General features: G+C 51.9%; 1 protein-coding gene across 1 annotated transcript in view; it reads right to left on the bottom strand.

Moving 5' to 3' along the window:
• Positions 1 to 13512, bottom strand: part of LOC135243453 (glutamate receptor ionotropic, NMDA 2A-like) — a 68844-nt gene extending 55332 nt beyond the window's left edge. The window contains exons 1-2 of the mRNA XM_064315321.1: positions 12924 to 13512; positions 955 to 1069 (exon numbers count right to left, since the gene is read on the bottom strand). Coding sequence (XP_064171391.1) covers positions 955 to 1069; positions 12924 to 13459 — 651 coding nt within the window. The 5' untranslated portion in view covers positions 13460 to 13512. The remainder of the gene's footprint in view (positions 1 to 954; positions 1070 to 12923) is intronic.
• Positions 13513 to 13715: the final 203 nt, after the last annotated feature.

Raw genomic sequence — 13715 nt, forward strand, 5'->3', positions numbered from 1 at the left:
GAGGAAAGGGGAGGGCCGCAGGCTCGGTCGCGAGCTCCAGCTCTCGCAAGCGGCCACGCCAGTTTCAGAATCACTTCCCGCCAATTAGTTTCCCATCGGTATCGATCGGGACGCGGACCGAACCCCTGCAGCCCGCGCCCCCCGGCTCTGCCCCCTCCCCCAGGGGATCAATTTCCCATTGTTTTGCGGTTATAATTGTTCTTCAAGCTCCGTGTTCATCGAACCGCTTCCCTCGCCCGCTGTAGGAAATGTCAAGCCACTAAAAACGGAGAGCGCAGCCACTTGTGAACGCTATTCTCACATACATATATATATATATATATATATATATATATTAATTTATTTTATGTAGTTTCTGCTAGTTAGGGTCTTTAGCTTTGTTTTTTAGGAGATTCTAATGAGCTTGACCCTCATATGTAGTGCCTCATGAGCTCTCCAGACCAAATTCCCTGGCACTTATCGAAGTCGAAATGATTTTGCTGCTTTCCCCGGGTGTAATTAAAACACAGGGCAGAACTGGTCTGGGCATCGCGTGAGTAACGGCTAAACTGAATGGAGGCGTGATCAGACGTGGTGGGAAACGCTAATCACACGTGGCCCAGTCATCGATGGTCTCGGCCCTCTGTGCAGCCTAACGGAGAGCGAGACGGACGCACTCATCAGTGTTCGTTGGTCTGTAGCTGTGAGCATGGTCCCATATGTCGTGCTCATGAGCTCGAGAACCAAATCCTGCACTTCAAGCGAAATAGTGTCCGGTGTATTCATGCAGGGCAGAACGGCTCTTGGGTATCAGACCTCGGCCCTGAGCGTACGGAGACGCGGCCATATCGCCCAGTTAAAAGCCAAGCGTTCCCCTCAGCCGGGGCAGCCAATCACACTGTGGTTCCGAGCGGCGGACGCGACGCCGCGGCGGGCGGCGGACGTTCCCGCGCGCGGCTCCGGGGGGGGCCTCACCTTCTCCCACTCGCGTTCCTTGTTGAGCACGATGACCACCAGTTTGGGGTTGGCCTGGTACCCGTCCTCCGTGAAAGACAGGTCCCTGCCTTCCCAGGTCACATTCATCATGTACCTGAAAGAGAGAGAGAGAGAGAGGGGGGGGATGGGGGGGTGAGCGAGTGCGGCCGGCGAGCAGGCCTTTGGCCCGAGGCATTAATCACCCGGCTGAGCCGCGCGCTTCCTTTATCACAGCCGAAGGGGCGGGGCCGGAGGTGTGCGCCTCTGACATCACCACCTCTCTGAGCCAGAGCGGCCGTCAGACAGGATCTGACAGGCCTTCAGACGCTCATAAAAAAAAACCTGCAAATTACTGCCATTTGTTAAAGAACCATTTCATTTCACCAATTTTCTTAATATCATATCATTGTCCTGTATCTTTTTATGGTTGTGTATATCATTGGACATTTTGGTTCTTAATACGTCTTTTGTATTACTCCTCAGGGATCTGCACGAGCGTGATAAATTTCTACCTGCTTCTTAAAGAATTTCAATTACATTTTTCACCTAGGTCTGACACACGCACACACGCACACACGCACACGTACACACGCACACACGCACACACGCACACACATACACACACACACACAAACACATCAGTTCTGGCACGTTTTTATTTAATTTCTTTTCCCTTTTACTTTGAGCGGCTGATGAATGTACGGCACCGGTCCAGCCGGATTGCCGGACGCTGAATCGCTGAATGACTCTGGCAATCGATTCCCCTTCCCCCCTTCCCCCTTCCGCCCCCCTCCCATCCGCCCCTTTTCAGAGACGGCATGAAAGGCAAGCATAAGAGAGAGGATGTATATCGTTGAGTCCAATTACATCAACCTGGGGGAGAGGGGAGAGGATCGATATAAGGTGCTATCTTCCTCCCACAGCCGGCTCCCCATTCACAAATGGCCCTCCTTATTTCCTTTCTCAGGTCCACTTCCCTTCCTGCCCAAATCCTCCAGGCTTAAGAGACCGTGTCATGGCCAGAGCAGTCCGCGCACGGCTCTTTCCCTGCAGGGGGCCCAGAGAGCTGTGCCTTTCCTCTCTCCTCTCTTCTCTATTAAACCATACGTTTCTGAAGCGGCCACGTCTGCTTTACCCAGTCTGCTGCCGAGTAGGGCCTAGCCACCCCCCACCCACACACACCTGAGCCCCCCACCCTCTCCCCGCGACACGGCCCACCCGACGCGTTCTCTTTCACAGCGGAGGCGCCTCACAGCGCTCTTCTCTCACTCCCTCTTTGTGTTCTCTTTTTGTGTGCCCGTGCTCTTCTCCTCTCGGCGGGGCCGGCACGGCCTCTTATTCTCCGCCGGGTCTGACATTTCATTCAGGCGCCAGTCTCACAGCCTCGCGCTGAAAGCCGGACCCGAGCCGCGAGGGATAAAAATACCCTGGGGGGTGAGTGGGGGGGGGGGGGTAGAGCGCGCCCCACCCGCAGAGGAACGGGGACGCTCCCACAGAGCCGCGGCAGGGCACAGAAGAGCCCCATCGATCCCGTACACGCACATAAACGACCTCGCAGAAAACCCGCAGCCACGCGAGATCAGATTGTATTCCTCTTCTAATCCACTTTCTGCGCTCGGGGAGGATCGCAGGGTTACCCAGAACGGCTACGCAATCCATCACAAAACCTTCAAAAATACACGCCCTATATCTCTGTCAAGTGCAGAGGACAAATTATTTCTTGAAGTTTTCTTAAAAAATAGAGAGTAAAAACTCTGGACCCTGCAAAAAAGGGTCCAGAGTTTTGCAGAGTGCATTCACAGGAGAATTTCACAAGGTATTTCTTACATGAGTAAATCTGACCCAGCTTCGTGCCGTAAGAGTTTCCTCAGAAATTGCCTGATTGAAATGGGCTTTTCACACTGTTCTCATCCAGTCGTGCTCTCAGTTTTGCATCAGGGGTTTAAAAAATCTAACGAAAAAAGGAAAGGGGTGTCTCACCCAAAATGACGTGCGTACGTGTTCTCGCATACAGATCTGGTCACTTTCCAAAAGAGACAGCCTGGCTCGGAGAAATTGGATGCTCGGGGAACAATTCTTTTGGCTGGGAGTATTTTTTTTTCTTTTTCTGTCACATATTTTAGGTCAGTGGCGTGGCCTGAATGAGCTACGGCATGAATGGGCATGAAATGCTGCAGAGAACTGCCCCCCCTCACCCCCCCCCCCCCCAATGCAGATCAGCCACAGTGTGCAGTGTCAGAGGAAGCAGAGAGTGGTATGAGTTACGACGCCCAGCTACGCGGTCAGACGTGCTCTGACTTTGTCTCCCCGTCACTCCCCCGCAAAAGAAGCAAATGAGCTTTTAACAAGGCTCCTCTCTGCTCTCCCCACGATGGCCCTGTTGTTAAAATGGTGATTAATGTAGTTGCTTGTAAATGTTTTACAATTGTTTTTTATTTATTACATTTTTTTTTATTTTAAACGGGCTGAGGATGACGCACGTCCCTAAATCTCTGAGCCAATAAGCAGCGACGTGCGGCTTCCCTCGTCTGCTTTGATAAACGAGGACGCGCGCCCAGGGCTCGACAGTGACGGGCGCCGGCGAATCGTTCTGACGCGTCCCGCGACGCGGGAACCGAAAACAGTTGTTGAGCTCTCGTCTTAATTGGCGAGGTTTGCTCCTTTAATTTTGCATGGCCGCGCGGGACGCGCGCAAAGTGACACGGGCGTCAAGGCATCAGAAAACTCCATCACCGATTCCCGTAACGGTGTTATCGTCAATGCGTTTCCTTCTCCGGGCAGCTATCCTCACACATTTATCACCGCCCAATCACCTTTGCACAAGCAGAACCGCAAAAAGGATTCTTGACCTCTTTCAAACAGGGTAGGAACTGAAAGGAAATGACCCACAGTGAGGTCTGCACTAACCGATATTACAGAAGGCGAACTTTGAGAGAACTTGGTCAGAGTTTTGAACAGACTTTGAACAGAGTTTTTGTAGCCGAGAGTAGGCGCCCCTTTGTGTTTGGGGCGCCAGTTCAGCAGCCAGGTGCCACACGTTTCCAGTCTCCTTCTCCACCCTGCTTGTTCTACATAATTAAGCACTGCATTGTCGCCCAAAGGACAGTTTCTACACATATAAAGAGCTAAAGGAACACCAGTGTGCGGGTGGCATGATGCAGAACAGTTGGCTTGACCAGTGATTATATACCCTTTCCTTTTTCAGAATAGTCCTACCTATTGTACTGCTTTCCAGCGCCATATAACTGTGGCACTATCCGCTTGCCCAAATATAGGATGCAACCGAGTGACGCATGCTTGGGTGGGGGTTGTTGGGGGCGGGGGGGGGGGTGGGGGAGCTGTTGAAATGGAACTGTGGATCGAGGGGGGATGTTACGTGTAATGTTTTAGATCAGTATTATTTCATGTTTGTTATTTAGCAAATAAATAACATTTGCTCCAGTCGATACCCCCAAACTCTCGAAATCCGACGCGTAAAATGGCAACGTCTCAAAGTACAGGGCAGAAAAGGCCGTGCCATTTTTAGCTGGAATATGGGACATCCCGGCTGTTACGTGACTGTTCCCTACTGTACATAACCGCGCACTCCTTTTCATGCATACTGCCTGCCGCAGCTCGTCCAGTTTTATTGACTGCTCGTACTCCTGCCACATGCGCGCTGTGGTTAAGTGCATGATGCCGCAGCGGTGCCCTGCACACTACATAAACAACAATGCACTGCATTAAAATGTAATGTGATTAAAGCATCCATACAAAGAACAGCCATACATAAAACTGTAAGCAGAGAAAATATGTTGTAGCAATGTTGCATACAGTTATCCCATGAAAAATATTTGCAATTTGCAATATTGTAATAAGAATAATATTCCGACTTTGTTAAAGTGCACAATTTCAGCTTTTATTCAAGGGTATTTTTTTAATACACTTTGATTTCACCATGTAATGATGGCATCATAATGTTTGGGACATATTAATGATATGTAAATGAAAGTGGTCATGTTTAGTACTTTGTCACATATCCTTCGCATGCAATGACTGCTTGAAGTCTGCTGCTTGTGACCCACAGACATTGTCAGGTGCTGCCAGAAGATACAGCTAACTAGTAGTTTGCGTCTTGCAGTTTAGCTTCTGTAGTTCTGTTTGAGAAGTCTTCTGTGGACAGTAGTCACTGACACCTCCACCTCCTGAACAGTGTTTCTGATTTCTTGGACAGGTGTCTTGGGGTTTTTCTTCATTCTGGTGAGAATTTTTGATCATCAACTGTAGAGGTCTGCCTTGGCCTACCAGGCCCTTTGCGATTGCTGAACTCGCAACTCTGGTCCTCATTTTGACAGACACCAATAAGCACTCCAGAGGGAATCAAAAGCCTAGAATCAGGACTAGACAATGAAAGCTGTCTTATTCCAGCATTAAGGAAGCAATTGAACACAATGACTAATCAGAAACATCTGTGAAGCCACTTTTCCCTGACATGTTGGTGCCCTGAAATTGGGGAACTATGCATAAATAGTGTTTGTACATGGTGAATCAAAATGTATTAAAATACCCTTTAATAAAATCTGAGAACCTGCGCTTTAACCACATGGGAATTGTTTTGATGCCCACTGAATTTCTCTGTTTAGTTGTATGTGTAGCTGTTTCTGTGTGAATGCTTTAATCACATTTTATTGTGTGCATTGTATTGTTCTTGTGATCCATTTTCGCTGCTTTAACCTGACCAGACTGCAGATGAAAATGCGCGTGGGTGCACTACCCGGTATATGAGTGTGAGGACTGAACTGTAGATCAGGCTGCTGTCATTCCCCCCCTGAGCGAAGTACCCAGCGCCGCTGCAGCGACATCCCCACAGAAGGATGTGTACAATAACATGCAAGATATGCCGGTCGCGTCTGCCAAGTGGATAAAGAAGATAGAAAATGAACCACTTTAAACTACGTTTCAGAATGGGTGAGCTTCCCATGGTCACCCAGTGAGGGGCCTTGCTACAGCTCCAGAAGGGGCTGCTGTATTTAATAGAAGAGTCTGGTAAAAAGATGTTTGTCCCACCAAAAGACAATTTCAGGTCATGTAAACGTTTTTTTTAAAAACATATCTGTGGTTCCTCATTTTCCTGTAATTCAGGTCTGGCGCCCACCTGTGAGAGGCACGGCAGCCATTTTGTGGCCAGGACACTCGGCACGCATCGTTAGAGGCTAGAGAGGGAGGGATTTACACCGCCTGAAATCATTTGGTGGTCAGTTTGTTGATTTGGCGGGGACGCTGGGAGAACCCGTGCTTGTAATCAGTCCCGTGGGATCTCAGTGAGTCAGGACATCAGTTTAGCAACTCGAGCAAAAGGCTGGGGGTGGAGAAACCCAGAGCGCTGGCAGCTTTACCACCGACCGCTCATTTCGTCTGGAGGACCTCGCTAGCGCCTAAATTCAGCGGCCTTAACGACTTTAACTGCGACACGAACGGCCGCGCCTGGCCGCAGCCGCCTTATCCGGTTGCGGAAGTGACCTCACACGCCGGCGTAGGCTTCCGTCTCTCGGAAGAGCGGACTCAGAGAGAGGACTTGCCCACGGCATCCACAGCCCACTCCTCCCCAGCAGCACGCAGCATAATGTCCAGCGTTAATTAACCGCTAACAGAACACATGCGAGTCGAGCAGGGACCGTATGTCCTCTGTATGAGCTGTTTTAAGACTGGACGCTTTGCTGTGCAGACGTCGGATCCACGGGCTCGCCGGTGCTAACTATTTCCCGCGGCCCGCGGCTGAGCTCGGTGCCCCCCCCCCAGGAGGCGTACATGCAGAAGCGGGGACAGATGCGGAGGGCCGGGTCCGGAGAGAGAGCTTCATGGCTCACAGCTGGGATGGGGAAACAGACACACCACACCTGCCAGGATCTGGCGATAGGCGACGAGGAGGATGTGGAGCGCAGTCAAGCCTGAGCTCCTCACACTTCCTCCCTGGGGGGGACGTTCAGTCGGTAAATGTTGCCTGAAAATGCTCATGGGAGGTGAAGTCCACAGCTGGTGGCCATGTAGGCGCTTTTGGAATAATAATAACAGAATGTTCATGAGTTTTGCTCATTGATCCCAGCAGGTCATATCAGATTCATTCTGTCAAGTTTCTGTATACAGAAGTGGTCAAAACATAGAAAATATACTTACTTTTATGTAACTGTAGTATCTTTCCCCTGATGTTCCAACTTTTAATATGTTATAAACACTTTTATAACAGTAGAGAGAGTAAAAAGCAGCATATGGCCAGTATTTTATTATTTATCGTTTCATTTGTTTGGGTTTTTTTGTGCTTTTTTGTGGGCCGACATTAGCTCATCTCCCTGCCTTTGTGCAGTCTCATGTCACACAGAAGAGCTTCATATCATAAACCTCAGGGGCCCTGGCAGTAAAATCACTTTAATCGCGCAGGCCGGGCCCCATTAACAACTCTACTGCTGAGTTTAGTGGGTGGCGCCGCGTTTTCGACCATTGACTTCCTGTTTGAAGTCGCTAATTAAAGCCCAGCAGGTAAGCGTGTCACAGCATCTCAGCATAGCGAAGATGGTAAAAAACCTCCTGCCGGCAAAGATTAGAAACGTCAGCGGGGTCTGAAATGTCTCCCGGGAGAGGCTCAGGAGAATGTCCCCACCTACACAGACCCTTCCACAAAATCTGCCACGATACGTTCCTCCTTGTGTAGGACGGCTCTATGTGTGACAGGCAATGTACTTTTACCTTGGAGACCATGTGCACTGGAATCTGGGAAAGGTCAGAGGTCAGGAAAGCTGTAGGTATTTGCAGTTATAGTGGCGTAGACTTCAGTATGTCACGGCCTGGATGTGAGCGGGAGTCCACAGCAGCAGAACTCCCCTCCTATTCGACTCTGGTCAGTGCTAGCTCTCTCCTGTAGTATTGTGTGGGCATTAGTATGCAAATGAGTTCCTACATCACAGTCGAGTACACTGGAGGAGTGCACACGACATAGTGCCTAATGCGTGGGGGTGAGGGTGGAACGGGGAAGGAGAACGATTTAAATAAGACAGCTGTTTTACTCCCACTGCTGAAATAAATATGTTTTTCTTGTTATCATGATCTCTGAAGATGACACAAAGACCCGGGAATAACAATAATCATAAAAAACATTAATTCATTCATAGCTTCGAGCCAACTTGAATCATCATCTGTCATTTGTCTTACGTTAGTGTGAAATTCGATATTATTGAGGCATGAGCGTGTCGTACCGTCAGGAGAATCGTGTTACCGGAGCCGCCCCTTCAGGGGTGGCACGGTTTCATTTGCACGAATCACTTTGTTTCTGCAGAAAGGAACGCCGCGGTTACGGCAGCGGCCAGGACCCGCCAGGCGAGCGTCCCCCTGCACGCCGCTCTGAATCGCTCACGCGCGTGACTCAGCCGTTTTACGGCAGAGATAAAGCTCCAGCTCGGGAGACGGGGCCCACAGCAGAGCCGTTAGCCTTTTGAGCTTCAAAAAAAAACCATCTGGAATGTTCCGCACCCCCGGCCCCAACTGGCCCGGGCGCATCTCGCCGGGCCGGTAACCGGTGGCGACGAGGACCATATGACGCGCCTCTCCGAATTCTGCAGGGGACGCGCCACTCTTGGGCAGCGCCGGTTAAAAAAAAAAAAAAGGGGGATGGGGGCCAGCTGGCCTACTGCAGGCTCCCCGGACAGAGGCGTCGGTCTTGTGTGGCCGGTGTGTGACCCGGCATGTGACCAGGGTGTGACCGGTGTGTGACTAGCATGTGACCAGGGTGTGGCCGGTGTGTGACCCGGCATGTGACCAGGGTGTGACCGGTGTGTGACTAGCATGTGACCTGCTGCACTGATCTCCACCTACAGGTCTTTACTGCGTGACATCTTGGTATGATGGTGAATTTGTCTCCTCCCACTCACCTCTTTGTTGTCATTACATTTAACAACAGATAATCAGTGTCACACGACGCCCCTGGGAGGGAGGTGCGGCAGTTCCGGGAGTGGACCGTTGGCTGCCGCACGGAAAGAGAGGGAGCGCACGGACCCACACTAACACGAAAATCAAATAAACAGACACCGTCACCCTTCCAGGGAAAAACCATAAACTAAAACAACAAACTAAAATTTTAAAAAAGATGTAAAATTGTAAAAAAGGCAAAAGTAAGTAAAACAGAGCAGCCGCTTTTCAGCATCCCACCCGTATCTGGCCAACTCTTCAGCTGACCGGTTTCTTTCTTTGTCTCGTTATGTACGGACAAACATGCAAACAAAAAGCTAAACACAGAAACGCGCTGTCGGGGTGAGCTTGCGGTCTCGGCCCTGAACTGTGGAGAAAAACACGCCTTTAAGCTCCTGGGCTGATTAGCTAACGCAGCCCAGGTGCGTGTGCGCTCACCACCAGCCTGCACAGCTGAGGCCAGTCCGCTTCTCCGGCGGACCGAATGCCACCGTCATCTCACAGAATTCATTTAAATCAGCCAGCTCTCTAGTGCTGTTGCTGAGGGCTCAGTACTGTACTGTGTACTGTGATATCTGTCTTTTGGTGCGTCCTCAGATTTTTTAAGTTGTGCGGCAGATCGCAAGTGTAATGAGCGTGATCTCATCCAGAATCAATTTAATGTGCAGTAATGCTGAGTAATGCACTGCGCTTCTCCACAAACACCGGCACCGCGCTGGCGGATGGGAACAGCTCTCCCTGACAAGAGCGACCGCCGCGGCGTCAGTCAGCGCCGCTCGGCGGCGTCAGTTCGCGGGCGGCGCGGTTTGACAGGCGGCATTAAACGACGCCGCGTCCTTTGAGGTTTCCGGCGGAGCCGCGTAAAGTTTGTCATCCCCCCCCCCCCCCCCCCCTCCCCTCAGCCCGAACACGCCCTGGCAGTCAGAGCTCGGGGAGGAGGAGGAGGAGGGTCCGGGCTTGACTTTGGGGCTGTTGACAGGTAATTTCAACGCGCTTCGCTGATTTATGGAGGCAGGATTTTGTTAAGGTCCGCTTTTTTTTTTTCTTTTTTTTCTCGCCGGCGCGCCGAAGATGAGAGCGATAAATCTGTCATAACTCCCCGAGTCTCCTCTCCGCAGACGGCTCCGACGCCCGCGCCCCGCTTTACCCGCGGACTGAGTCGCGGCTCGGCCCGGTCCGGAGGGTCCTGTCCCCCCCCCTCCGCGCGCGCTTATTTGTGAGGCCTGTTTGAGTTAAGACCGGCGGGCCGCAGAATGCAGCGCTCCCCAGCGCAGGAGGGGAAAAAGCGAAACAAACGGAGACGCTGATTTAAAAGCCGCACAAGCTCGCCGCGTCCTAGCGCTGAAGTGTTTTACAGCCCCCCGGCTCGCGGTGAGTCATAACGCCGCTGCGTGCGCTGTTTCTCTGTGCGTTTGCGGGGCAGCTCGCGGGGCGCGGGGCTAGCGGGAGCGCGTAGCGACAGCGCGGTCGGCGTGTCGTCCGGGCTCATTGAAAATGACCGCGCCGGCGTCTCCCGCTGCGCGAGCTCCCCGCACCTCAATCAGGGGGCCGTCGCGTAAGAGCCGCGCGGGTACAGTGAGGCAGGGGAGCTGGAGGGGATGCTGGGATGCCTCTCCTCAGGAAAAGAGAAAGAAAAGGGGCGTCCATTTTGATAGCAGTTCCCCAGCACCTGTCGGGCCTGTACTGTACCCGAGCTGTGGACGCCTGAAGAGGAATGGCCATCAGCACACGGTCCAGCGCGCTCTCCGTCTGAGTGAGGGGGAGTAGCTTTCACGCCCCTGTATTCAAGTGCACTGGGAACTGCTTAAAGCTCCCTGCCACAAATAAGCTGAAAGCTCTCTGACGTGAGTCAAAATGGTCTGTTTTTGTGTATTTCTTATTTTATGTAGCGGATGAACAATGATGCACATTGACCTGTGACCACTGCTCTTTCCTGTTGAGTCATTCTTCAGGAGTCATTGAGATTCATTTATCAAATGACGCGCAGGCCCCTGTTAGTGCCACCGTCTCCCTGGCCTTTTCTCTTCCGCTGCTACCAAACAAGACAGTCTCCCGGGGCGGGGAACAAAGCAAACAGCTACTGCCGTCGGTCACGGCAAGCGTTTTTCTGTTCGGCTGTGACTGGGTTCTCCATTTAATCCATTCCGGAGAAGCCTGTCCCTGCAATCCGTGAAAGAATCCTTAAACTGCCAGCTGAGGACAGCCGGCAAACACCGCGACTAACGCCAGGGCTAACAGTTTCCTATTGGCAGTGCCGCCCCGCCTGAATGGCGATTGGTTGATGGACAGGAAGGCGGGCAGATGAAGGGAGACGAGTGAGGAAACGGTGGAAAGTAGAGAGGAGAGAGAGAGAGCAGTAAGGGCCCCGCACTGATGAAGAGCTCCTCCAGTTTGCAGAAGCTCACGGGCGTTTGGAGTGGCCGCCCGCTGCCCTCCGGCCGGGCCAGGCCCAGTGAAGAGGGGCGGGGCGGAGCCCGAGCTCGTTACCACGGCCGCCCACCCCGCGCTCGTTTACACAGGATCTCAGAGGGGGGCGTGGCCAAGGGCCGGCCCCCTCCGCCCTCCCCCCAGCCTGGCCTTACACGACTGTTTCTGAGAGGGTTCGCCACAGCTTTTATTATTATAATAATAATAATAATAATAATAATAAGGGCTTTGTATTGGAAAGTAAAGCTCACCTCAGCCACCGCTCCCTGGGTAACACACGGCAGCCATTTTGCCCCAGAGCGCTCGCCGCACGGCGCATTCTGATTGACCAAAAACCAGCACGACGTCTTCACGCAACCTCGCGTGAAACAGCCCTGCGCATTGTGGGAAACGACAGAGCTTCCGGCCTGCAGGACGCCAGCTTTTCATGGAAAGCCCGGCTCGTTCTCGACGGGCGGGTCCGTTGTGCGGTACGACGCGCGGTGGCCTTGCCCGTAACAGAGCGCGGGCCCTGCGTTCTGCGCTCCGCGGCGGTCTGATTGGGCCGGACGCGCGCTGACGCAATCAGGAGCGCGGCTCCAGGGCGCGGCGGCGGCGGCGGCGGCGTCCGCACCAGGGTTTTAACAAGCAGACCAGCCTCCCCTGCCCACACTGCTGCCTGCAGCGCAGTGAGTAAGGCCTGCGTCTCGCCTCTCTCTGTCTCATCTCTGTCCAGGGCAAACTAATGAAGCTCTTCAAGTCCTCTGCGTACAGGGCCAGTCTTTCCTTTTAATGAAAGAATTCGGTGCGTGCGTTTCATTTTGTTATTTAAAAATGTTGCGTCATCAACAGTCAACCGATTTTCCCAAAAAGTAGTTTTTGCTAGAATGAAAGATTGAACATTTTTTTATAAATATTTGCAGGTGAATCAAAATTGAAGTTTCATTACGAAGTGCAGGGTTGTGAATGTGGTGTCGCTGATATAAACAAGCCACCAGCATCATTCCGAGCACAGAATGGAAAAAACAACAATCTGTAATAATTTACTGGAAACGGGAGAGATTTTGTCTCTGGAGACATTATTTTAGCATCTTAGCAATAAAACATAAATAGTTGGTTTCTTTTTCCCCCCTTACGCAGTTATCAAAAATACAATTTTGTATATTTATTATATGTTTGTGATAACAGAGCATGCAGAAAAGTGATAAACACCACAGCAACCACACAGTAAAATATCCAGTGTTAAATCAACTCTTAACAGAGTACATATGAGTCCAATAGGAACATTATGAGTTGATTTAACACTGAACACGGGACTGTGCACCCAGTGTTCCTACAGGTAACCTCCAGCACAATCCCTGTTGATATGTTTTAATTAACATTTTTAATTTAAGCATTTAGCATATGCTTTTATCCAGAAGTACTCGCAATGTAATGTTTTTTTTTACGACCAGCTCACGCTGCTGGATATTTGCTTTGCTGAAGCAATTCGGATGAAGTATGTTGTACGAGAGCACGACGGCAGAGACCCACTGCACTGGAACCGGCTGCCCGTAAGTTAGAGACCCGGTTATTAACGGCGGCCGTCCCAGGGTGGGGTGGGGGGGTGTGGGGGGGGGGAGACTCACTTGTGTAGCGCGCTGGGAGGTAGCTTGGCCTTCTCCATCGGCCCGTAGCAGCTGGTCTTGGCCTCGGGGATGTCGCCGAACTCCGCCAGCATGGCGGCGGCGGCGCTGGCGATGATGCCCAGCCCGTCGCGCACGCGCGCCTCCAGCGGGTAGTCCCACTCGTCGTAGGAGACGGAGATCATGCCCGCGGGGAACTCGTCGGGCAGCGCCTCCGTGTTGCCCGAGGTCATGCTGGGCACCATCCAGATGTAGCCGAAGCCCGTCAGGCCCAGCGTGCGCGCCTCCTCCAGGATGTAGCCCGCCTCGTCCTTGGAGCAGTACAGCAGGATGACGGGGGACTGGATCTTCTTCAGCTGGATGGGCATGCGCATGTCCCCGTCCACCGCGTCCAGCGTGACCGTGTTCTGCAGGTCCCAGCCCACGAAGCTGTTGTCCACCGTGGTCTTCAGGATGGTGATGAAGTCCTGGTAGCCCGGGAACTTGGTGGTCACGATGGAGAAGATGTGCCAGTCGTACTCCTCCATGATGTTCAGCATGGCCAGCGCCTCCTGCTGGATGGAGGCCCCGAACTGGAAGAATGTGGACTTCACATCCTGTCAGGAAAGAAGAGGATGAGAGCGAATGAGAGGAGGGAAACAGAGCACCCTGTGTCACGTGTAATGGAAACCACAAAAGAAGAACTTCCCATGGATTTACTTACAGATTTTACATTTACAATTATTCACCCTCATGTCCAGAGCCACTTAAAGATTTGTTTATACAAGTAGGCCAGGTATACAATAGCATATGCTG

This window comes from Anguilla rostrata, chromosome 17 (assembly GCF_018555375.3).
Source record: "Anguilla rostrata isolate EN2019 chromosome 17, ASM1855537v3, whole genome shotgun sequence".
In the NCBI taxonomy this organism is placed as follows: domain Eukaryota; kingdom Metazoa; phylum Chordata; class Actinopteri; order Anguilliformes; family Anguillidae; genus Anguilla; species Anguilla rostrata.